The sequence below is a fragment of the Dermacentor variabilis genome, unplaced genomic scaffold (assembly GCF_050947875.1).
Source record: "Dermacentor variabilis isolate Ectoservices unplaced genomic scaffold, ASM5094787v1 scaffold_15, whole genome shotgun sequence".
NCBI classification, from domain to species: domain Eukaryota; kingdom Metazoa; phylum Arthropoda; class Arachnida; order Ixodida; family Ixodidae; genus Dermacentor; species Dermacentor variabilis.
The window spans coordinates 11385781-11411867 of NW_027460313.1; the positions used below are offsets into that span (position 1 = coordinate 11385781).

At 43.4% G+C, this 26087-nt stretch overlaps 1 protein-coding gene across 2 annotated transcripts in view; it reads right to left on the reverse strand.

Annotated features, from left to right (window-relative positions):
- Positions 1–488: 488 nt before the first annotated feature.
- Positions 489–26087, reverse strand: part of LOC142567911 (uncharacterized) — a 78431-nt gene continuing 52832 nt past the window's right edge. Inside the window, exons 7-8 of one of the 2 annotated variants that reach the window (XM_075678002.1) lie at positions 24932–25252; positions 489–2046 (exon numbers count right to left, since the gene is read on the reverse strand). In XM_075678002.1, coding sequence (XP_075534117.1) covers positions 1768–2046; positions 24932–25252 — 600 coding nt within the window. In that variant the 3' untranslated portion in view covers positions 489–1767. The remainder of the gene's footprint in view (positions 2047–24931; positions 25253–26087) is intronic. The other variant, XM_075678001.1, reaches the window with a different exon arrangement.

A 26087-nucleotide genomic window follows, 5' to 3' on the forward strand; every position in this document is an offset into this window, starting at 1 on the left:
TAATCTATCAAAACAGCACGTTCCACTGTATCTCATGCTTTAGCAATGTCTAGAGTCAGTAGAGCAGTGTATTGCTCGTGGCATCATGTGAATTGTAGGCAACTTTTTAAATCGACGAGGTCCAGATAGAGCAGCCAGCCCTGTATAAAATTTGGCAAGTAGTAAGAAGTGACTTCTCATTATTAAAGACAGTGATGTGGAGGTAAGCATGCTTTCAATTAATTTTAATAAAATGGGCGTCAGTGCAATGGGCATGATGTTTCCAAAGTGATACCCTCCCTTTGTTTCTAAATAATATAACTTTAGAACAAATATGTACAACAAATATTCCATTATATGCTGTTTCCACGTTAGTTTCATCAAGGTTTCCCTGTATGTATCATGCACGGATGTCTGTGAAAAGAAGAAATGCTTGTGACAACAGGCTATGAGAAAGACCAAAACATTGCAAATACACACTAGATAGTCGGCGTAAAAAAACTTCATTACAGACGAAAATAGTATGCCTTCTTTAGCATACTCTTGTGCTGCAAAAGATAATTGGATAATGTACACTCCCATGTGTGCCATGTTTCACACTTGTAATTTTTATTGCCGTTTTGTAAAGTTGTTAGATATAAATTTAATTAAAAGCCAACTCATTAAGAAAATGTTAGTTTGAGTAATAAAAAATAAGGCTTTATTTCACTGAAAAAAAAAAAGATAAAGAAAGCTCTTCTTGGCATAACAAATATATTTGGAAGCAATAGGAACACAGTAAATGAACATCATTGCTAGCAAGTTAAAACTGAAAATGACTGAGGTGGGAATGTTTGCTTGAGCTCTTAGATCAGCAACATTTTATCATAAGCTAGTACCGTGCGGACTAGGAGACCAATTCCTGCGATGAAAAAGTAACATGTGCAGAAACATATCTAATTTTGACATGTAGGGCTGTTAACATTCAAATGATTGTTGTCAACGGAAATGAAATACTGGAACAATTTTAAACTATTGTCTCAGAGAAAGTTGTGAGGATAGGATTTATACAAGACATTTCCCATAAAAATAAAATGTCTCAGATGGAACCGTACCCGGAATCCTGTTTCATATGCTGCCTTTGGATGATTGACTTTCGGTTTCAATACCAATGTTCACAATAGTGCACATACGCAAGCATCTATCAACAATGTGCAACAACGCATAACGCTTCAGCACTCGGCTATAATAAGAAATGATATTGACGTCAAGGTACAACTGGTTGTGTTGTGTGTTAATATGTAAAAAAATTTACATGCCGATAACAGAATTTATGTTGTACCCTCTCGGTTTCAGCTCTGCCTTCACATGAATGACTCTGGTTTGAATGACAAACTACACTGTTCCCTTTAGTATGTCAGCCTTGACTAGAAATAACTCTTTAGCCCACAAACACAGGGAATGGGCAATTAACACCAAGCTGCAATGGCATGTCGAAATAAATGTAATATTACAGTTTAGAACGGAACACTTTCGACCTCCAGTTCTCAATTTTGCCTTCCCTTCCCCATCTTCCCCATGACTACCTCTCCGTTTGCCAATATTAACTACACTGCATTCCTTAAGTTGGCATGTCAAGTGGAAGTGGTAATAATGATTCAGCCCTCGGTCACAAAGGAAACAGTTAAAACATTGAGCTGCAACGGAGACTGCACAATGTGCAAAATAAGTAAAATAATGTGTTTACAATGAATCTAAATCTATTTTCAATTCCCCCTTACACGAATGATTGCGGTGTCAAAGAAGATCTCAAGTGTGTTGAGTGGCGTCCCTGCCCTCGTCACTGGTTTGTTTGAGAGCCTGGAATGCTCTGGGAGGATAATAGTACATCTGCTGGGCGGAAGACTTCAGCTGCCACCCTGAAGCACGCAGCTCGATTAGCTGCAGAAGGACTTTGCGCGAGCGCGCTGATGCAGTTGATTCGATGAAGGCATCCCGCAGTCGACTCATCAGCACAACCATCAGGTGTGGGTCAGCCTGCTCCATGGTCTTGCCGGCAGCCATCATTGCAGACTTTAGGCACTCCATCTGTGGGCACAGGGCGAGAGTACAACTGGATTACAGGCATGAAGAGGTGCTTTTGAACCCTCCCCAACTTTCCTGACCATAGCTGCTGCTGTCTTGCGGAACTGTTCGCAATTATAATAAATTAGATTATTATGTGTCCAAACGTGGGACTGAAATTCGGTTGCCCAACAAAGCGGCCCGATGCTCTAACCATTAGGCCGCAATCCTATGTATCGTGCCAATGCCAACTAGTGTTTTGAGATAATTGCCGCATGTGTCGCATTGCATAGCACAAGTACGCGAAAGCACATGCACATGTGCCACTGTCTTTTGTGTCAAAGAGACGGGAATGAAACGGCCACTTTTATAGCATCCTATTAACTGTTTCATAAAAGCTTCACTTCACATAGATCCCAAGATGCGAGTTAGATCTGTACATCTTTTAGATACCGTATTTATTCTAATCCAGGACAATAGCTTTTTCAAATAATCATATACCAAACTCTAGAGTCGGCTTAGATTTGAGGATTTTAATAAGCACGCCACTTTGTAATTGAAAATGATAAATATGGTGCATAGCTAGCGTCATCTAGGAAAGTCAGTATCACAGCTGCTACTACCTGCGCCAGTAGCCAACCCAAATACACAAGCGATGTCACCATTTTGACCTGTGTCGTATTGGTATGGTAGATAAGTATCGGCGTGCACTGTGGCGTTTTCGTAATGGGCACCCTGCAATATAAATTTTGCCTGTACATGTCACGCCACCTGGCAGCAGCGGTGAGCACCCGCGAGTAGACTCTCACCTTCATTTCACCATTGTTCGTGGTGCACTCACGCCCACCTGAAAGCCTGCTTTTCCAAATTTCCAATGGATTCACTGTGGCCTCTTGGCACCTCCTCCATGAGACGTGTGAACAAAAAGAAGCGCAGATACTGCTGCGTTAAGGATTGTCACAACCGGGAAGGGGATGTTGGCATCAAACTGTACCGCTTCCTTTCAAAACCGGGAAAAGCAACTCGGCGGCTGAAGTGGATCGTCACGGTTTGTGTTGGTCTTGAGAATTTCTGCTAAGCGAACAAAAACGCAAATGCAAAAAAAGAAAAAAAGAACCAGCAGCGGCATCCGTAAAAAGACACAATAAAGTGTCAACTGCATAAAAACGCGTGAACTGATTCCTGCTTTCGTAAATTAGTTTAGATAGTTTAGCTCGTCTTGCTCCAAAACAAACGCACAGTGGTTGTTATGTGTCAAATCTAGCTTCGTAAGCGCTCGGTGCTGGAGCTTTGTATGCACTGTGCTTCTTCCTGCACCAAGATCAAGACGTGACTGCTGGAACCGGGCTCATTTGTGCCGGCTTTCTCGTGCTTAGAACAACAGAACTAAGGTTGAAATACACTGCTGCACACATCAAGTATTCGAAAATTAGCATTTCTCTTGCGCACGCTAGCACATATTTGTTCAGTCTTTGGGTTGTTTAGTGACGACTGATTGCTATCTAATATGCTTCAGTGGTAATGCCCTCTCACAGAGCCCGAACGACAATGCTAGAATATGCTTGAGGCACTTTGTCAACGGAGAAAAAAAAAGCACTTGCCCTCCGTTTCGCGAAAACCTCTACAACTGCGACATGCAAGGCACGCTCCAAGTAATGAAGCTACAAATGACAGTTGAAAAACGTCCTCGGCTGTATTTGCTCACTTAAGTGGCATAAAATAATGATTTGTTAACTTACTTTAAGTTCGACATCGTAAGCATGCTTGCTTTGTTGTGACAAACACTTCGCGACTTGCAGTGGTTGCTTAGTGGCTATGGTGTTGGGCTGCTAAGCACAAGGTCGCGGGATCAAATCCCAGCCAAGGCAGCCGAATTTTGATGGGGGCGAAATGTGAAAACACCAGAGTACTTAGATTTAGTTCCGCATTAAAGGACCCCCAGGTGGTCCAAATTATTCCGGAGCCTCCCACTACAGCACGCCTTATAACCAGATCGTGATTCTGGCACCTGAAAGCCCATAATTTAATTTAAACACCTCACTGCGATGTCCGTGCTGCTTACTTCTTTGACACGATATGGATGGTTGTAGTTGTAAATTTGACGTCCTTTCTCAAGCGTCAGTGGTCCAAAACGGGCTTCAGTGTTTTTGATTGCCTCAAAACCGCAATTCAGAACGACCAACACGTTTCAAATGAGCACTGCAAAAGCTTGCCTCCGTAGCAGTGGCTGCCTCGATGTTTCGTGGAACTAACATGGTGGCGCTGACGGCTGCACCGCCTCACCATTGATGGTAGCCAATGTCGCAAACGAGCGATGCCACAAAGGAAAAGTTGTGCTAGCCGCAGAGGTATTGTCAAATGTTCAAGCCGGTATTGTCAAACGTTCAAAAAATAAAGTAGTAAGTGGTGATATCGAACTATTATTAGGTAATGGCAAGATTGATATTGTATCCAGTATAATAGCTCTTGGTGTTATATTCTCTGAGACACTCAATTGGGATCTACAAATTGAAAATATTCGTGCTAAAATGAACACGTTAAATGGTGTGTTATGTAAACATAGCTTAACCCTTCCCACGCAGGTTAAACTCCTCATTTATAATTCATACATAGCGCCAGTGATTACTTATTGCCACACAGTTTGGGGTACAACGACACAACACAATAAACAGCGCCTTCTAATTGCACAAAAGTGTGCAGTAAGGCTGATAGCTAATATACTGTGGAATGCTCACACCAGAGAATATTTCAGGCAGTTCAATATTTCAAGTATAACTACCTTGTATGTGTTCAAACTTCTTTGCATTTACAAAACTGCATTAGCAACGAACAATAACCTTATGCTAACAATGTTTCAGCTTGTACGTCATGAACCTACATATGATGTACGTCACTCTATGTCATGGACCCTACCGTTAAGTCGCACCAAATACCGCACACAATCTTTATCGTAAAATCTGCCTAGGTACCTAAATGTTATTGAAGATAATCGTTTTTCTCTTAGGTTGCTTTCTATACAAACTTTCATAGAATTGATAAATATTTTCGGGCCTTTGAGCAAATAGCTCACCTGTGTAATTGTATTGTAGCGGACTTGAATGAATTCTATTTATCTGTATTATTGTCTACGTTGGCGTTAGAATTGTGTAATGGGAATTGGTGAAGAAATTGTGTAATTGCATTAATTGTGTAAAATCATGACAATGTAATAGATTCCGTGTAAAAATTACAATTATGCAATAGATTACGAGTATTGTGATCTTGAATTCTGTTTCTGTGTATACTTTGCAACCTGTCGCATTGTCTTTGTTTTTTCACCGCACTGCTGCTCTGTAGCGCGTGGGGGGTCCTCAAGCTGCATTCGGCAGCTTTTTCCTTTCCGTCCTCTCTCATTTCTGTACTTTGTTTTGAGAGAAATAAATCTATCTGTATCTGTATGGGACTTCAGCATCGATGACAAAAATGTCCGTCGTGGGAGGGGGCAATGGGAGACAACTTTCGCATGTGCCGCAACGAGGAAATGATAGCGATAAGAAAGCGCAATAACAGAGAGGAGCTGTTTACCGAGATCGCGCTGCATTTCGATGCGTACGAGCCCTGCTGCACTTTCTGCACATGCGTGGGTGCACAGACGTGAGCTTGTGCGTGTCCGCAAGCATACGAGGCTAGCAGCGATGATTATGTGGAGTGAGTGAGCTGGGCATGTTCATATTGCTACAAGGCAGAAACATTTAAACAACGCGCGCAGGTTCGTGCGCCCCCTCAAGACGACAACGGAGTATTGAAGGAAAAGAGGACGAAATAATGGCACGTGTTTTCGCCGCACGCACTCGCATCGCAGGTGGCCGTTGTCGGCGTCTACAAGAAGAAGACGAGGTGAAGCGACGCTCGAGAGCGAAGAAGAAGGCCTTCCTGATCTCCCGTTTAGAACGCGGCAGTGCTTTTTATTTACCCCAGGGCACAAGTTCGCCCACAATAAATAGTTGTATCTGGATTTCCTTAACTGTCCGTTACAATATTACATACTGTTTTCATTTTGTGAATGCTGTCCTCACTTTTTTGTTCGGCCTACAACCGAGGTAAGCTTTTTTATTTTTTCTGGCTTCGGACATTCGGGGGTCGGCTTAATTGGGGCCGGCCTAGATTCGAATAAATACGGTAGTGTAATCAAACCTCATATAATGAAATCAACGAGAAGAAGGGGAACCGAGGGGCCCGACATTTCATTCTTAGTCATAACCATATAAAGTCAAGGAAAGCATAGGGGAAATTATTTGTAGTTATTTTAATTATTTAGTTATTATTAAGTTTTTAAACATTAATGAAAGCGGACGAAAAAACAACTTTCCGGTGGTTGGAGCGAAACTCACAACCTCCACTTCACGTGTGCGTTGCACAAGCAATTATGCTACGGCGGCGGCTGTTCCCACGTTTCATTTTTAGGTATTTGTGTATGTTTGTTAGATGGAAGTCATAGCTGACAAGAAAATACCTTCGTTGCATCGAATATTTGTTGTAAGCATACATACATTTGTTATGTAATATTATCAGTGAAGAAAATTTTAGTTTGCATAGTGATATCCAATAATTCTTTATATTCGTACGGTACCTTATATAGTCAAACCTTAATACAACATAGATACAATGAATTATCAAATAAGACAGTAAATCTAAAGCGTTTCTTGGCAATGTCAATACGTAATAAATACATGCTTATAATGAATATTGGACTTAACGATGGCATTTTGTTATCCGCAGTGACTTCAGTTTAATGAGGTTCGATTGTACATGAAGAAAAAAAAAAGAAAATTTACTAATAAAAGAAGTTGTAAAGATAGAAAATAGGAGTACACAGCCATACAAGACAACATCAAATACATTAGTTAGTGCGTCCCTGGTCACATACTGTTCCTTTAGAATTAAATGACGCCATTGTGCGCACAAAGACTTGTTGTAACTTTGCAATACTAACATGAAAGTCCCACTGGTATCTGAATTATAGAGCCATGCAAAGGACAGTGCCATGCTTTTGCCCTGAAGTTGTTGCTTGGGCCACTGCTGGCACTTCCAATAGAACACGCCATGCCCCTAGACAACATCAGATCAGTGATCTCAGTAATTATCATTTACTTCGTGAAGCAGTGCGCGCAAAAAAAGTTCAGCGATCATATAAACTAAATATCTAAGCACAGCCAGAACAAAGTTGGGTTTGATTCGGCACATCTAGTTTACTTCAATTACAGTTGAACCCGGCTATATTGAACTAACAAAAAAACGCCTATCGGTTCGATATAGGACATAATTCGATATAAGCCTGCCAAAGAAGTGGACATCAAAAAAGCACATACTATTTATAAAACCACTTTATTAATGAAACTAGCTTAGTTTTGAATGAAATAGTCCTGCATTTTCTTCTGCTTGAGCAATTTCGCTGCCTGCGATGCACGCACTTCTCCACATTGTCTAAAGATTCGGAGTGGCTGAGGCCACAACCTGCCACATTCGGACAGAAGCACCAGACTAGTGTACCAATCACCTCACAGGATGTGGGCAAAGGACAATCATTGCTTTCCTCATTGTGCCCACTTTCACTTGTACTCGGTACGATGATAGCAATGTAGTCTTCGTTTTCAGGCTCTTCCGTGATCGCGACACCATCATTTGCACTCACAAACTCATCGATCGTTGACTCGTCAACAGCTTCCTGAAATTCTGACAGCTCGCTCCATACATCGGAAACACCGGCAACGGCTTTGTTGCACTCGCCATGTGTTACCACCAGGCACGCGGAAGCCAGCACGTCTGAAGCAATTTCAGATGAACCACTTGTACACGGCTGTGCGTACGTTTTAGGTGCTATGGGCACCGGGTCGCTAGTTTGCCTGCTTTAGCCCTAATCTCCCCCCTTATTCAAGATCGTGCTGAGTGTGCTCCTCAGAATCTTGCATGCTGTGGGGTCATACGACTTCTCACCGCATTCGACCCGATTTACGATTTCAAGCTTCACGGCAAAAATCAAATTCTGCCGCTTCATCACGGCAACATGGTGGGAGAAGGTCCACAAGGCACAAAAACAATGAACCACAAAAGCAGCAAGACAACCCACACTTGCGCCATATTGCACGACGAGGGCACAAGAGCCTCTGACTGGCCGTCTGAGCAAGCGCTGCGGGCAGGCCAGGATCATTTTTTGCAGGGGGGTGTCGACAGCTCGCCCGACGCAGCACGGTCACTGTAGGGAGAGCGGTTGGATGGAGCCGTGCCGCCGGGTTTCCCTGCCGCTGAGAGGGAAAGCCAACTTTTGAGGGCACTTTTGTACTGCTTGTTCGATATATCGGGAGTCGCTGCTATTTTTGTTCGATGTAAGCGTAATTTTTGCACATATACTCACTGTAACTATACCGTGTTCAGAAATTGTTCGATATACAGAATAATTCGATGTAAACAGGTTCGATATTGGCGGCGTGAGTTACGGAGTCGCCATCTATCGGAAGCGCCTCACTGGCGTAGTAGGAGGGATCACGCGGCACGATTCTCATAGGTTTTGCTGTCAGCGCTCACTGAAAACACCACGTGCGAGCTCTCCCGGACATTTCTGTAAGTACTTTCGAAAAGAGAGAAGTTTTTTACTGTCTAAATAATAATCTTGGGCAAACTGAAAGCACACAATCGTTTACAGACGCTATCTCTTTACCGAATACGTACAGTGAACGCCACTGCGCGCGGTCGCTGCGCTGGAGTCTCCCGAACCGGCTTCTTGCGTGAAAGGTAGGTAAACGCTGAGAGCAAGCTATGTGAAATATGTTCTTATAGTGTTTGTATAACTAAATGGAGCGTAATAGAACGAAGCCTCAATGCAGCGATCGCGCAGATTCGCAGCGACCGGCGCGTCTGCATGCTTGTCCGCGCACTGTTTCGCTTTCTCCACGCACGCGTTTTCGCACCGTGCCATGAGCTTTAGGCCGCAGAAAATGAGCATTTGGCAGTATACAAGCAACCATTGTTGCGTGGGTGCTATCAGAGCTTTTCAAAAAATAATTTCATTGTAGAGACTTCGATGCCTACGGGGACTGTGATGTGCCGTCACGACAATTCAATCTTTTTTTTCTTCTAAATTCTTTGACCTTTCAATATTATTTCTCGAGTTGCGTCGCACTGTATGTTTATCGGTGTTCTCAGCGTGCAATTTCCCGCTGCTCCTTTTTTTGTTTTGCAGTGCATGCATTAATTCATAACATAAACATGACCATATGCCATGCTTTTTTAAAACGTGCTTCTTACTGCTGCCTTTCCACTCCACTCAAACTTGCCAGTATCTATAGCATCGACAAGTTCATAGACCAAACCGTCATGACATTAGTCGGGCAGCGGACTCGGGCGAGTGTCTCAGTGCGCGTTTTCAGAACATCACAGACCGGGCGCCGTAGCAGAAATCTTCCTCGCGTCTGTGCTTGCTGCATACCCGAGTTGTAGCCGATGACTGTTTGATGGCTTTATGTTTCGCAAGCCAAGCTTCACACAGCTTCTTGTCCTGCGGTTACGTGTGAATAAGGCTGACACTGGCCTCCGTTACGTGCGTTCGGCCCTGCGGCACCGAGCAGTAGCCTACCATGTTGTGCGCCTTCAAAGGCAGCCACTACCTATTGTAGTGCTTTCAAGCGTTGTAAAGGAGACACTTGAAGCGGGAAAATTTTGCCACTAAATGAGGACCGCAGCGTACGAGGGAATTTAAACTCGTTTTCAGCTCGATTCAGCGCTCCCAAAGCAGCAGACGCGGTCGCTATGTCCCCGTGATCCCTCCTAGCACGTCACGCCGACGGTGGCGCCAGCTTTTCCAGTGGTGGAGCTCGAGGCCAATAGTCGGGTTCAACTGTAGAAATGGGCGCGATATTTATGTACAGTGAAGTGGACTGCACAATAAAGGATACCCTGGCCCTGTATACTTCATTACAGAAACGGTTGATGGATAGTTGTCTTGAACTCCTTGCCCAAACACGCAGTCATTCAACTGATGCTTTGAGTAGTCCTTTTGTTTTTAGAAAACGCACGTAACTGAACATTGTGCAAGGCCAGCTACAACAGCTCAATGAGCACATAATGTAATATATTTAAATATGAGAGGAGCACATTTTACTTGCTTTCATGCGTCATTTGAGGTCTACTATCAATGAGAAACATGATTATGGTAAAATAGAAAAGTGAACCTTCTAAAGTTAATGCTTCTGTATTAGCAAGCCAACCAGTCTGCTTGGTTATAAGTACACTTGACTGGTCGCCCCAATCGTCTGGCTCGGAGTGCATCATGTGCTTGCTTGAAATCAAAGCTAGTGGGCCCTCACACAAGCTGAATGTGTGCCACGCTCTCAGAGCGGGCACAAAAGAATAATGTACTAATGAGTTAGGGACCTTTCCTCCATTGTAGGCCAAATGAATCTGCGGCCTAAGTGCCAAGCTGGATCACACAAGAAAGAAAAAAAAGTTAAAAAGCAACACTACAATGCTCTACCAGCCTCCTCTCTGTAAAAGAATCCGGTCTGGCTTCGAAACTTCAGGTACTTTTGAGTAGTATCCAACTCAATCCTATCATTCAGTTATTCCCAATCAGACAGACATCTGTCTAATGTTCACCTCTAATTATTTTTTACTGTTTTGTGAAACTCAAATTTGGGTTGCTGTTTTCATGGATATTTCAGTGCTCATCACTTCTGTATCCGACTGCTCACTCGATTTCTTTGAAACAAGCAATATAATAGGCCACATTAGAGTGGGTTCACTTCAAGGACTTCCTTCTCAATTCGGTCACCTATGGACAATAAATGACATCTTCCTCTCTCTACATGGCTGCCAAACTAAACATGTGTCATATGTGAAAGTTGTACCAGAGCCATTTCTGAGCAGACACAGGGAGCTTGACTGTTGCAAGCCCGAATGAGGCACTTGGGATGGTGCAGCAGTTTAGGGTAATAGAAAGCGACAAGTAGTGATGCAACCAAAACTTGGCCATATCTCGAAGGCCATCCTGCATAAAAGCCAGAGCATAATTCGAGACTGAGGAGGGTGAATGAAATGATACAGGCAAATGTAGATGAGACACACGATTTTGAACAGTCAAATGCAACATAATTCAGAAAAGACACAAAAAACTAAGGGCAGATGGCGACACCACATATCTCGAAGTTCCCATGCCTGATTGCCGCAACACATCATGAACTTCGCAGCATCTCCTAAGGTAGTACAGTCAACTTCTGTTATTTCGACCGATTGGACCAATGAAACTGATCTATCTCGTGGGCCAAACTAAACAAGATGCAGAAATGCTGTATTAAGATACTGACTCATTAAGCAGCATTTGCCTAATTCTAACACGACCCCTAATCAAACGTGCATCGCCACTTTGTATGTGTCCAAAGTAGAAATACGATGCAGAAATGACCTTAGAGCTTCTAAACAAAGCAGAAATTAATCTAACATGTGCCAGATTTTTAGCAAGAAAGATGGGCACAGGCAGGGGTCTAATGGCACAATGGTGGCCGGTTCCCTGAAGTCAACTTTGCCAGAGCACGTCCATGTTATGAGAAAGCCGCAAAGGCGGTTTTGGTTTTGTGTTCTATAGCACAGTAAAGGCACTTTTTGGTCCAGTTTTCTTTAAAAAAAGATGTGCATTAGAATAGGGTAAATACCATAATCGGACATTGTTAACTACGACTACTGCTAGAAAATCTTCCTAAGGCAAGCCCAAAATAAACATTTTCGACAGGATATTTATTTTGACATGCATTCAACACATTTACTGTCCCCTAAGCTCCACCCAGACAGACGATGCTGCTAAAGGGGTCGCGATTGGGATCAGCACTGCATAGGGCTTAGGCATGTGTGTGCCGAATGGTCAAGTTCGAATTATCCGGCGAAGGGCAATTTTAGGTTTCGAATAACAAAAGTTGGAGCACATATAGATGCGTTGGCACTGGCCGAAACCTTCGATAACGACTGAATTGACTGAAAAATCAAATTAACCAGAGTTGAATTAATGGAAGTCTACTGGAAGAATGGATTAAAATGGAAGAATGAACTACACCGCATTGTAAAGAAACAAGAGTGCTCAGCCTAAAAAGTTCGGAAATCTTTTTTTTTGCTCCAAAACAGGCCAAATATGAAAAAATATACTTCAAAATTTGTCACATTAAGGTGCGACGTAACGGTGCATCAGCTTCAGCACAAAATTCAAGAAAGGGAGCTTTAGGCATTAATTTTCTCCAGTGATAAATAGTTTTTTCAGATGCATGAAAATATAATTTTGAATGAATACAATGCCAGCATTAACTAATTTTGATTTCAGTGTGCTTTTAACCAGTAAAGTCAGAATACGAATGCCCTCGGCTCGTGAAGAGCGATGTTCCCTTTTCAGCTCACAAGCCACCTCATCATGGATATTTTGCCACTTTTGAATGGCCCACTAACAGAAACTGTCAGAGGTTGTGCTTCCTTTCACAACATAGAAGGCAGTAGCTGTTCTATCATCAATGCTCTTTTGAGTCAGATTTTTCACAGTAGGTGGCAGCAGGTAATCCTTATGTACTGAGCAGTGGCGTAGCCAGAAATTTCACTCAGGGGGGGGGGGGGGGGGGGGGGGGGGGGGCTCACATTCCCGCTTGGCCTGCTCCTTACAGAATTTGTCGAGGCATCAAATACATAAATAACAACTGCATTGTCATTGCCAAAGATGCCGCAAACGAATTCTTGAACGGTGTGCACTGTCAAGACATATAGAATATGTATTTTTTCAAAAATTGTGCCAAAAATAACTGATATAAATGCTTCCACCTTTTTTGTGTATTTAATAAGTAAAGGAAATATCGCACGGACTTTCGAAATATATCAGTTCGAAACCAGCTAAGCAGTGCATGAAGCTGATATGAAAAACTTGAAGGCCATGAAATGAACTAATTGAGGACATATATTTAATGAAACTTTGTAATTCAAGAACCTTGCTTATATGAGGGGAAGTCAAAAAGTAAAGAGACTTTTGAGAAAAGGTACATTTATTTTAATGATAGAAAACTGAAACATACATTATTTTTCTACATAACCTACCTGCACTTCAACCCAATTTGTCCAACATTTCACAAGTTTTTTTATTCTGTCGGAAAAAAATGTTTTTTCGTTGCACCGGTAACTAATTTTGCACCGCATCAATGACTTCTGCATCAGCTACATATCCTCTTCGCCTGAGCGCTTCCTTCAATGGTCCAAACATATGAAAATCACTTGCAGCCAGGTCTGGACTGTATGGCAGGTGTTCCAGCAATTCGAATCCCAACTTGTTCCTTTATTGTTTCAGCCGTCCATTTGGCAGAATGAGGCCGAGCGTTATCTCGCTGCAGGATGACACCCTTTCGCAGTTTTCCACGACGTTTGGATCTGATTGCAGGTTTCAGTTTAGTTCGCAACCCACCACAGTAGTTCTCACTGTTCACAGTTTCGCCTCTTGGGGTGATATGAACGGCTACCATACCTTCCGTGTCCCAGAATAGTGTTAGCATAATCTTACCAGCTGATGGTCGACGTTTAAATTTCTTAACTTCTGGTGATGATGAGTGTTTCCAAACCCTGCTCGCAGCCTTACTTTCCGCTTTGCGATGATGTACCCAAGTTTCATCTACATTAAAAATTGCATCTCCCTCGCGACGGTAACGAGCCAAATGTTTGCGAGAGTTGTCCAACCTTTGTGCCTTATGCTATGCTGACAATTATTTCGGGGCCCACCTTGCACGTACTTTCCGAAAATTTTGCCTGTCGTGTAAGATGGAATGCGCTCAACCATGACTGATACCTTAAGTATTAGCGATTTCGTCCAATGTGATATCTGTTTTAATCACCATACCCTCAACGACTTTCAAATTGTCCTCAGTTTTTGATGTCAATGGCCTGTCCAATCTTTCCTCATCACATAATGAAGTTCTTCCTTGTTTGAAACGCTCTATTCATTCTCTTGCTTTTGCTTTGCGATAAAAAACTGTCACCAATACTGCGCTTGCATTCGACGAATAATTTCTCCAGATTTAACAACTTCTGCAAACAAAAAACGAATCACTGCCCTCACTTCCCCCGTGGTGCAGATCAACAATGAAGCTGCCATGTTTAATGGTCCGCTACACTCTAACGACTAACTCAGAAATAAGAGTGACACGTTCCATTGAAGTGTTGCAGAGCGCTGGATACTGGCAGCCCTAGTACGAGAAATTGCAAAAGTCCCTTTACTTCTTGACTTTCCCTCATGTTTCTGTACATATGCAACGGCCATGGAAAAATCTCAATGACACTGTCCTTTGCTTCAATGTATTGCAAGTAATTTCACCAAAATTAAAGTCACAGCAGAGAGCACATATAGAAAGGAGTTCTGCAAAATATACATTAGAAATGCGAAGATACAATGGAACAAACAAATGCGAAGATACAGCTTAATAAAGGGCAAAAAAGTCTCACTAGAAACAAAGTTCAATGTAAGTATACACAAAACCTTGCAACAAGATATTTAAATATACATATAAGTCTCCAACCAACCTATAAGTCTCCAACCAACCATATAAGTCTCCAACCTCGAGCGTACCGGAATCTTGGAAGAACGCTAACATAATCCTAATCCATAAGAAAGGGGACGCCAAAGACTTGAAAAATTATAGACCGATCAGCTTACTGTCCGTTGCCTACAAAGTATTTACTAAGGTAATCGCAAATAGAATCAGGAACACCTTAGACTTCTGTCAACCAAAGGACCAGGCAGGATTCCGTAAAGGCTACTCAACAATAGACCATATTCATACTGTCAATCAAGTGATAGAGAAATGTGCAGAATATAACCAACCCTTATATATAGCTTTCATTGATTACGAGAAAGCGTTTGATTCAGTCGAAACCTCAGCAGTCATGGAGGCATTACGGAATCAGGGTGTAGATGAGCCATATGTAAAAATACTGGAAGATATCTATAGCGGCTCCACAGCCACCGTAGTCCTCCACAAAGAAAGTAACAAAATTCCTATAAAGAAAGGCGTCAGACAGGGAGATACGATATCTCCAATACTACTCACAGCATGTTTACAGGAGGTATTCAGAGGCCTGGAGTGGGAAGAATTGGGGATAAAAGTTGATGGAGAATACCTTAGCAACTTGCGATTCGCTGATGATATTGCCTTGCTTAGTAACTCAGGAGACCAATTGCAATGCATGCTCACTGACCTGGAGAGGCAAAGCAGAAGGGTGGGTCTGAAAATTAATTTGCGGAAAACTAAAGTATTGTTTAACAGTCTCAGAAGAGAACAGCAGTTTACGATAGGTAGCGAAGCACTGGAAGTGGTAAGGGAATACATCTACTTAGGGCAGGTAGTGACCACGGATCCGGATCATGAGACTGAAATAACCAGAAGAATAAGAATGGGCTGGGGTGCGTTTGGCAGGCATTCTCAAATCATGAACAGCAGGTTGCCACTATCCCTCAAAAGGAAAGTGTATAACAGCTGTGTGTTACCAGTACTCACATATGGGGCAGAAACCTGGAGGCTTACGAAAAGGGTTCTGCTGAAATTGAGGACGACGCAACGAGCTATGGAAAGAAGAATGATGGGTGTAACGTTAAGGGATAAGAAAAGAGCAGATTGGGTGAGGCAACAAACGCGGGTAAACGACATCTTAGTTGAAATCAAGAAAAAGAAATGGGCATGGGCAGGACATGTAATGAGGAGGGAAGATAACCGATGGTCATTAAGGGTTACGGACTGGATTCCAAGGGAAGGGAAGCGTAGCAGGGGGCGGCAGAAAGTTAGGTGGGCGGATGAAATTAAGATGTTTGCAGGGACAACATGGCCACAATTAGTACATGACCGGGGTAGTTGGAGAAGTATGGGAGAGGCCTTTGCCCTGCAGTGGGCGTAACTAGGCTGATGATGATGATGATGATGATAAGTCTCCAATAAACCTACGTATCTAAGCAAAAGCCACTATATATAATGTGTCAAACAAGGCAAATAAACATGTTACACAATCACAGATTCACAGATCAGAGAATAATTATGCCCTCCCTCCACACTCCCCGATGCATCGTTAAAGGGCCCTAGAAATCGTTTGGGGAAATATTGTAGACATATAGGGTACAGCTAAAGTTAATCATTCGCACCACAATTAGTGTGAAGCATCTTATATTAAGAGAGCTACGAACGATTACAAGTTACCTTCCTCCATAGTCATGCATTTTCTCCTCAACTCGTTCGCCGAGTGATCGGGGCTAAGCTCCCCCTTCACTGGCTCTGCGTCATAATGGCACATTGTGTCGTCGACTTCCGGTTCTCTAGGAGCGCGTGCGCGAAGCCTCTCCAAACTCTCCACCAGCAGCTTGGCAGTCAAGCCCAAGCGAGAGCTATCGAAGTGCCATGCTCCCTCACAGGTTGCAGGATCAAGCATCTTTCCTTTCTTTAGATCACTATCATCATCATCTACCGAAGCAGCGTGAGTTGGGAGCATTCTGTCTCAGCGCTGAATATGTCTGGCATTCCGGTAATCACAGGCGAGCTGGGCCCTTCGAAGGATGGCTGGAGGCATAAACTCAAGCTGATGAAGGAATTTTAGCATGACGTACGTGAGCGGCCTGATCGATCTGCACGGTCCAGCTACCTGTTGGCACAGCTTAACCAGCCAAACAAAGCGCTAATATTGCTCTAACCAAGTGTAAGACGTTTTAAACATTTACAAGAACAATGTGTTGATGATCACACTCCTGCAACAAGTTTACACCAGCAGCGAAGAAGAATACATTTCGTTACTGTTACTGTGTGTGGTTGAGCTTTGTGCCACCAAGTGGCTGCACCATGCAGACCACTCACATTTGCGTTTCTGCTCATCCTGTGAAACGGCAGGGTAAAACGGCCAGGCCCTGTCCCCTTGTGCTTGCATTTACCCGAATACTGTACTTGCGAAATGCTTTGCAGTAGTAATCCTCCGGTGTAAAGTGATGGCCGCAAACGCGCAAATCCTGGCGCCGATCGGATAGCGGCAGTCCAATGTGCTGCAGCTAGTCCGCTCATCTGCTGCCTTGCAGAGGAACGTGATGTCGCAGCTTAACATATTGCCAGTCGCTACGTTTGCAGCCCACAATGCAACAAAGTCGAATCATGGTGCTCGCGAAAAGACTTAAGACCGCCTCTGACCACGGAGCTCTCGTCAAAATGGAGCACGTTGTAACACAAGCAGACGATGCTTGCTGTGTGTCGGAAGTGCTGAAGTGTAGCAAGAAGTTGTTCTTGTGCATTCTCTTTCTGTTATTTTCCTTTTATAGAAACAGATTAACTAACATTCCAACTATTACGAACATTTGTTCACCATAAAGTTGGAAAAATTACTGATGACGCGCCCCGGGCAGCCAATCAGACAGCTCGCCCTACTAATGTCATTGGGGTAAATGACATTCAGCCGAACGAAGTGCTGAACAAAATTCAGCCGAACAATGTGCTGCAATTGGCAGCGATGTACATTTTTAAAATCTTATAATAAATTATACGCTTTACGCAGAGAGCTTAGATGTGTCAATTAATGATCAAGAGGACCTACTCTAACGACTCAGTACATTTGTACAAAATCGTCAAAATCATTTCCAGCTCCCTTAAGGAGCCCGTGTCGAAGAAAATCCGGTGGCGGCATCCGGCATCGTTTCCGCAAAAAGAGTTTTGAACCACCCATACCCAGGCCATCCATGTGATGCAAGGAATTTACTGAACTAATTGAATTTCGCAAGCTAAAATATCTGGACAAATCGTAAACTACGACATACACACAGCCTACAGACATGATAGCTCTCCAATTGTAATTTGATTCCACGAGAAAACACAATTCTGTTCCGTGAAAACTCCGTGAAAACTCAACCCTTTTCTAGCGTTTCTACAATTCAGACCAGGTGTGGCGTCCGCCATTTGCGAATGCCGGTGCGCGGGTGTCTCGGGGCCATGGAGCGGCGCGCCTGATTTCTTGGAATACCTCCAGCTGGTGCTCGCTTCTGCCGCATCACGGCCCACGCAAGAGGCCATGTTTCTACAGCAAAGCCCGCCTTCGTGCATAGCGTTTGCGGCCAGGATTTCCTGTTCTATATTACGGTTACATGCACTCCAGTTGTCTCGAAGCGTGAGAAGCAGTCGGAGATTTTTGAATGCTATCGCATTCCACTCTTAAAGGCGAAGCGTCTTCAAAATATTCTCCCTTGCGGATACATGACTGAGCCACCATCGTTGGCTCACCCATCCCCCCTACACTTTCACTCGCGCATACATGATGTTATCGCCCTTGGAGTTTATACGTAACATGACAGCGATGGCAGGAATGCGCCTGGACTGTCCGTATAATTGCTATCGCAATAATATAATGGTATCCAGAAAATGAAGAGCCCCGTGGCCTATTACTTTCCGCAAAAGAACTAAAAAACAACTTTCACCATGCCACAATTTTCTGTGTCGCAACAATGTTCTTTTTTTTCTTTTGTGGGGTGGTGGCACCGAAATGAAAAAAAAAAAAAAAAACCAGAGGAGAGCATGTTGGCCACAATCAAATGCCTACTTTGGGCACCTAATGTGGCTACTGAAGAAATATTGAAGAAAACAAGAGACGCTTGGTCCACAGATATCCATATGCATACTGCTGAGTATCCTGCACCAGCAAGACAAAAGACTTTCCAGAGATGTTGCAATAACATCGAAGTGGAGGTGATGCCCTCAAGTGAGCGCATTGCAATCCGTCTTGTCCGCACAGTGATGGCGGCGAACGACCATTGTTTCTTTTTCTCATCTGTTAACCAGAAAGCGTCCAAAACTCTGCCAGGCCAAAATCCACTTGGCCAGAGAAAAACGAACGTGCACCGCAGTGCGCCACGTGGTGGTCAGGGCAACACGAGAAAAACACATGCACTTTGGCTGGCTCTGGCAGCCCGTGGGCAGTGGGAACAAGAAAATTGAAGAGGCTGAATGTGGCCTCGCGAATAAAAGTCAAAGTAGAAAACATAAATAAAAAGTGTAGAGACCTTTGCTGGCTTTAGTGTCTTGCCGTGGATGCTTTGATGCAGGTGAAAAAAATTTTGATAGTCATTTCTGTGATATGACGGCACAAATGAACCTACACAACGCTTCGTCTCATTGGACCTCGCTGCGTTCTTTGTCAACTTGTCTGATAGTGTGTTGATTTGGTTTGTCTCGTTGTATGGTTCGATGTACGGACCATACAACGAGCATATTTAATGCACCTTTGGAATCAAATGTTTACGAGGACATTAAACCCACAAAGTTCCGGCATTGAAAATCTAAAGCATGACTTTGGAAATGTCAGTGCAGCTTTTGCAGCATCAAGAGTTTACGAGAACTTTATGCCCATAAAGTCTTGAAATTTAAATCCATGTGCTCCGTAGATTCCGCGCCCTCCGCGAGATGCCGTGATGAGCCCGCTCACCAACAAAACGCCCCTGAAACTGTGCTCGGATGGGGCTCCTTGCATTATGTCACCCCAACTGCATGGGCGTTGCCATGAAATGCAGGCCCAGTTCGCAATGTTAGCGCCGAAACGTCTTTTCAAGCATGAAAAAGACATTCAAACAAAGCCCAGAACGATTTCCGGCGCCCAGGTTATTTTGCCGGTGGTGCATGAAGGAAAAAAAAGGGGGGGGGAGTGCTGAAGCCCCATAAGCCCCTTCCCCCCCGGCTACGCCCCTGGTACCGAAGTCACCCTGTTTGAATGAAAATTTCCTGAGGCTTCAGACAGATTGCATCTGTGTAAAGTGCCATGTTTTCAGTGCTACCATACTGCCGGTAGTCTCCAATAGTTTGCATGGCATCAATGGATTAACGTAGCAATTCATAGCTATCTACACTCTATATTTCCACAAAGTTCCAAAGAGTGAAGTGGGTGGTTCACAAGATTAAATATAAAGTTGTTCTTTGACGTAGTAGAAGCTTTACATAGATCCTTGTGTGTTTTAAACATGCCCTTGAAGCAATTACCATATTGATACCATTTACCACCAGAAGTTTGGTTTCAACTATTTGGTTGCACACACTTTGGGAATTCAGCAGCACAGCAGGTACGCAAAGAACCTATACTAGTTCTATTTATTATAGTTCAAAGAACATATCTCTGTCAGAATGGGCACCAATTTCCTAGAGTTTATTCAGAACAGTCACTTAAAATACATGCAGTCACTATCACATTCTTATGGTGAACATACACACTGCAAGAAAGTGTGAATGCAAAATGACCTATAACACTGTGCATTAGCTAAAATACATTCGCAAAGGGCTGTCAAAGAAAAAGGCCAGCTCCTTATACAGAACGAATAGAATGAATACCGATGGAATGTTATAACGTGCTTCTCTATTCTGCTTGATGCAATAGGCCTCTGTTCCTTTCTCTTGGGTTTATCTTTACCTGAGCCAATAAATTTGGTCTTGGTGAACTTCAGAAAACACCTGTATTCGCTGTAATGTGTGATCATTGGGCTGCCAATACCATACCTGTCAACCTAGCTGTGAACATTAAAATTCGTAAAGACATACTCATGGACATAACAAAGGGAAGGGGGTGAGGGCAAGGAAGCAGCACTCATTTTTTTTTTTTTATATTTGCCCTGAGCCCGCACCTTGCTCAAAGCCAATAGCCTGTTTGGTGCCTTGCATTATTGCCACAAAAGGGCAGAGCAGGTAGCATTGCAATTTCTCATACGCATTTATTTTGTTCAAGTATGCTTGCCCTATCGTCCAACACCATTAGTACATTTTCACAAACAGAATATTTTTCATAAAACTTGACGCAACATTTTGAAATCATTGAAGTAGCCAAAGTATGTAAACTTTACGACCAATTCGGGAGATTTGGCAGGTGTGCAATGCCATATTGAATGTGAAGACATTCGATCTGTGCTACTGTGCCCAGTCATTAAGAGAAAAATTAAGCTGAGCTGCATTATCAAAAGTATGTTGAGCTGCATCAGTAAATTTTGCTTGTACAGTACCAAAAAAGTATCTGTAATGTGGTGTTTAATTAGAAAGCCAGAAAAATACGCAGGCTCTTATTTGACCATCGGGCACCCAGTGTGTGAGCTGTATCTTCGAATGAGGCATTAACGATGCGCCCGACGCACACGCCTGTCTTCACTACAACTCACACCGCCCCCCCCCCCCTTCCCCTCGCCGGAGAAGAGAGTGCCATCGTGGCGACTCAAGGGGAGGAGAAGACGACCAGGTCGTACTAGTATGATTTGAGTCGCTGCCTAAGCGCCATCTCGCATCCACAACTCCTTAAATCAGCGGACAGTGTGAGTGCATCAACGAGGTAATTGACAGTCTGTTGCACAATGTGGTAGGAACCATGGTACTTGGCAAGGAGTTTAGAGGAAAGACCAAGGGTGGTCAAAGGTATCCACAGCCTAAAGAGTCCAACTAATATGTGCAGGTGGGTTGGTCGTCATCACAACGGAACTTTTACAGCCATTGGTGTTTAGTCGTAAAAGAGCGGGTGAGCTGGCGACATTTCTCAGCGTATTTCGAAGCTTCAGACAGCGGTATACGTTTGGATGGGTCAGGTTGGTAAGGGAGATTCCTGTCAAGTACATAGGAAGGTTCACGGCCATATACGAGGAAGAATGAAGAAAAGCTCACCATTTCCTGTGAGGCAGTGTTGTAGGTGTAAGTCACATATGGTAAAACGAGGTACCAGTTGGTGTGGCCGGATGCAATGTACACGAATAGCATGTCACGCGAAGTGTGATTAAATTGCTCAGTCATGCCGTTAGTCTGTGACTGATAAGCAAAAGTGGTGCTATGGACAGCAGTACAGCATGCAGTAAGAAGTGCGTTAACTATTTTGGAAAGGAAGTTGCATCTTCTGTCCCCCAGAAGTTCCCGGGGTGCACCATGGCTAAGTGAGGTACTGACGATGTGCCTGAAGTACATGCCTGTCTTCTTCGTTGCATCTCTTTTAACATAAGAGGAAGCTAAGCCGGAAAAGACACAAGAATGAAAGACAGATGATGATGCCAGATTGAAGTTCTCGCACAAGCTCGCCTACATGTCAGCGATATTGAGGGCATCTGCTTGAGCTTAGTTTAATCACTGGTAAAGATGGGCTACACTGTACTCTAAAGGGGCAAAAGAACGGATAGAAATGGCACGAAAAAAAGACGCCAGGGCAGGTGCCATGCCCTGTCATCTAATCTTATGAATTGTGTTTTTTTGCACCATTTCTACTAAGACGAACCTGCACCAACTGGACCAACAAGTCCTACTCAAAAGAGTGAAATTTGCAAGTTCTGTAAACTGTAAACAACAGCCGAAATACAAAAAAGCACTTCAATAATCCCTGATGTCAAACTAGTATACTGGCACAGGGGTCTCAGTGCAAAATTTAAAAGATGCGAGGTTTGTCCTTCAGTTTTGCTTCTGTCAATGAACCTCTCACCTTCAAATCACAAAAAGACAATTTTTAAAGACTGCTTGGTCGGTCTAAACTGACTTCGTGCTTCTGGTGTTCTTGTACCCTGTAACCCCACGAAGCCCAAAGGCCATTCCATATTCGTACCAAAGATGATAAATTATTATTTGTGCTATAATTAATTATTGTAATAAATAAATATTTAATTAGTAATTGGTTTTTCAATTATTGAAAACTGAAACTTCGCTTCAACATATCAAAAACTCTATTATGGGCTTTGCATTAGCTTCCCACGCCCAAATCACAATTTTCAGGTATCAAACTTGGCGTATCAAAAGCGATATGTTGTGCTTTGTATACATTGTGGTTTGATGCATTGTGCTTTGATACATTGTACTGACCAGGTGCCACCCTTCCACTCCTATGTGTTGATTGTTGGTGTTCCTCTCTCATTCTTGAATTCCTGAAGCAGAAGTCTACAGTTTCCTCTAAGGGGACACAAAAGGAAAATATCAGGCCAAGCTAGAATGATAGATTGCTAATTTAAGAACTTATTTTCAATTTTCTGCACCAATATGTAACCTTAGTGCGTAGAACATTCAGACGAAGGTCCTGCTGCTGCATCTCATGTTGAACTGCCTGTGCCAGAACAAACCATTTGATGTAAATTCTGCGTGAGTTCCCTTTATGCTGCTCTCTGAATCAGCCAGTGCTGAAATTTATGAGAGGTGCTAAAGTCCATAACAGGTGGTGCCGCTCCAATTTTTCATTTCTGCCATTTTCTTACTTGGAAGAACTCTGTTCCCACTACCAATGACGAATTCGTTATTACGAAAGCCTAATCCTTCAATCTAGTGGGGCTTCATATTTTTTTAGTGTCCCTTTAACTGGTGATCGATTGCCGTGGGATCGAGCAGTTGCTGCCTGGTGGGCCACACAGATAGTGTGGATTGTGCCGCGTGTTCTCTGCTAGGCACTACGTGTTTACATGTGCATGTATCAGCATGAATAGCTTTAAAGGCTGCTTCTTCTGTGGCTGTAGCACAGTCATAAATGCTGGTGTACATTTTCTGACGGTGTACAAAAGCATTTAGCGTTGCGCTGCCGTCCTTGCGTTATAGTAAGACCAGTAAATGCCAGTGTCGAGAACGCGATGTGTGATTGTCACACTCTGGCGCTCACCAAAATCATGTCAATCTTATTAACCCTTAGTGTTTTGAGAACATCCCCCCCCCCCAAATTTTTACATTGTTTGAAATAAATGAGGTGGTAGCAGTGAGACGTGAATACTGCGCTAAAAAGTGACTTGTCACGGTGTGTTGTTCACTCCAAAAACTCTGTGATGCTACGAAACATGAACGGGGTGGTGTCAACATCACTCGAAGCAGTAGAAAAAAAGACTTGTAAGCATGCACTCATATAATATCGCACCATAAACTTTATATTACGATAACTGCATTACGATAATTGTGATAATCGCACATGACTCTTGCTTAGGGGCTACACGACCAGAGATGTTCTTTCAATATGTGGTGGTTCTGATGCTGCTACAACGAATAAATTTTGCCTCACAATTAAGTCGTGCACTTTTGTACTTTGATTAGCTGCTACAAAAGGAAAGCTAAAATATGGTAGTGTATGATGATCACGTGGGACACGGCAGTTTCTAGATGGTGAATATTGTAACACTGAGTTGAAAGGCAGCTATTTTAATTTCCTCTTGCTCTTCCTTGTGGTGTGGTTAGCTTGATGCAAGACAGTGGCCACTATTAGCTGAAGTAGAACTACCAAATGGTTTTAGCTCCTCAGATAATTTTGTCACATCACTGTTGTGTGCTTAACTGTGCAAGGGCGATAAAAATAATCTCATCTGAAGCAACAACCTGATGATCCTATACTAACGCAGTCACAGTGGCCTAGCTTGCCTTATTGAACTCACTAACTGTTCGCATTTCACAGCGCACAAAAAAAAAAAAGAAAAAGAATAGGAGCTGTAGAGTCCACATTAAAACTTGCTACTTTACCTTCGTTGTACAGGAATACAGACATTTTTAAACCAGTGCAAGATTTGGACAGAATGCAGTATTAATAACTGGTGCAACAATATTAACAGAGTAGGCGAAATACAAGCAAAACATACACAAAAATCCCCAAGAAAGTGTCGAAACCGAGACTTTGTGGGTGAGTGCCCATCCCCCATTGAACAACAGTTTCCACTTCATTCAAGTAAATGGAAACGTTCTGTACATTTCGTGCAAAAACCTGGCATGGAGAGCAATATAAGATCAGCTCACAGCAGTCAGTGGGTTTCGTTACCAGAAAATCTGGCCAAATTGTTCACAGCGGTATGCCGATGCATTCATTTCAATGCGCACTGTCGACCGCCTATCCACACTAATGCGGCGATGGCGCTGCCACCTAGAGTTCGATCTCGCAGTGAATAGTGCGAAAAAGTTCTTGCCTCGGCAAGGCTGCCCAGGGATGGTGGGCGCAGAATGAAGCAGAAGCACTCGCTCAGCAGTACGGCCAGGGACTGCACAGTACTCCAGACGCCATTCGGTGTTTTGCCATCTTTGGTGTAGACAGTGTCACCAGCTGCATCGGTGCCAGCGCCGTCCGATGGCTTGAATGCCACCAGGAGCTTGGCCACGAAGGAGACATAGGGTATCCAGCGCAGTGGCACATCCTTCGACGCCTCAAGTGGGCCCATCAGCTCCTCCCGCCTCTCAAACAACTCGAGGCAGCCATTCAACAGGCCCTCCAGGAACACGCTGTCGCTCACCTTATGGTGGAGATATCAAAAGCAGATTATTTTTTCTCCCGAGTAAAGTTATTGCTATGATTAGTGCAAAAAAAAGGGGACACACAGGGGAACAGACGAGGGCAAATGCACAACAGACCAACTAGCCAGGCCGTCAGTCCTTTTACTGTATTTTGGCACAAAGGCATGCATGCCTTGTATCGGCTACCGATGCTGTTACAGTTGTGCGTAATTTTGAGAAAATGCAGGCAAGAAGTACTTTTAAGTAATCTGCTTCTGCACAAAAGAACAAGAATGCGACACCTGCATCATGCAGGACTGCATGCACTTATTTCATGCCACATTGTATTATTTATTACTCCATATGTTTTGCAGCAAATCAACCAAATAAAGAAGATATACAATGCAGCCAACTCATAACGATACCACATATAACGATATATCGGTTATAACGATGAGTTGACTTCAGAGTATCAACTTATGCATTAGGGTTACAAGAAAAAACCCATATATAACGACGTGTTATTCACCGCACATCGGATATAACGATCGAAATTCTGCCTTTTTGGGGAGCGTTCTACAAGCAGAATAATCGTGAAATTTCCTCTGCTAAGTTCCTCTCAACCGAGACGGGGCGAAAAGTTTGCCTACGCGAGTTCGTATCTGCCGCCATTACCGCTTAGCGCATCCCGCCAGCGCGCCGATTGCGAAAGCCATGGAGAGCATCGCAAGTTGGTGCAACGTGCCACAATATGGCGCCAGCTGTTTCGCGTCAGCGTCGCCGGCGGGCATCCAGAGGGAAGAGAAAAAAAAGAGCAAGAAGTGGAAAGCGCTTCTGCTCCCTTTCTACCATCTC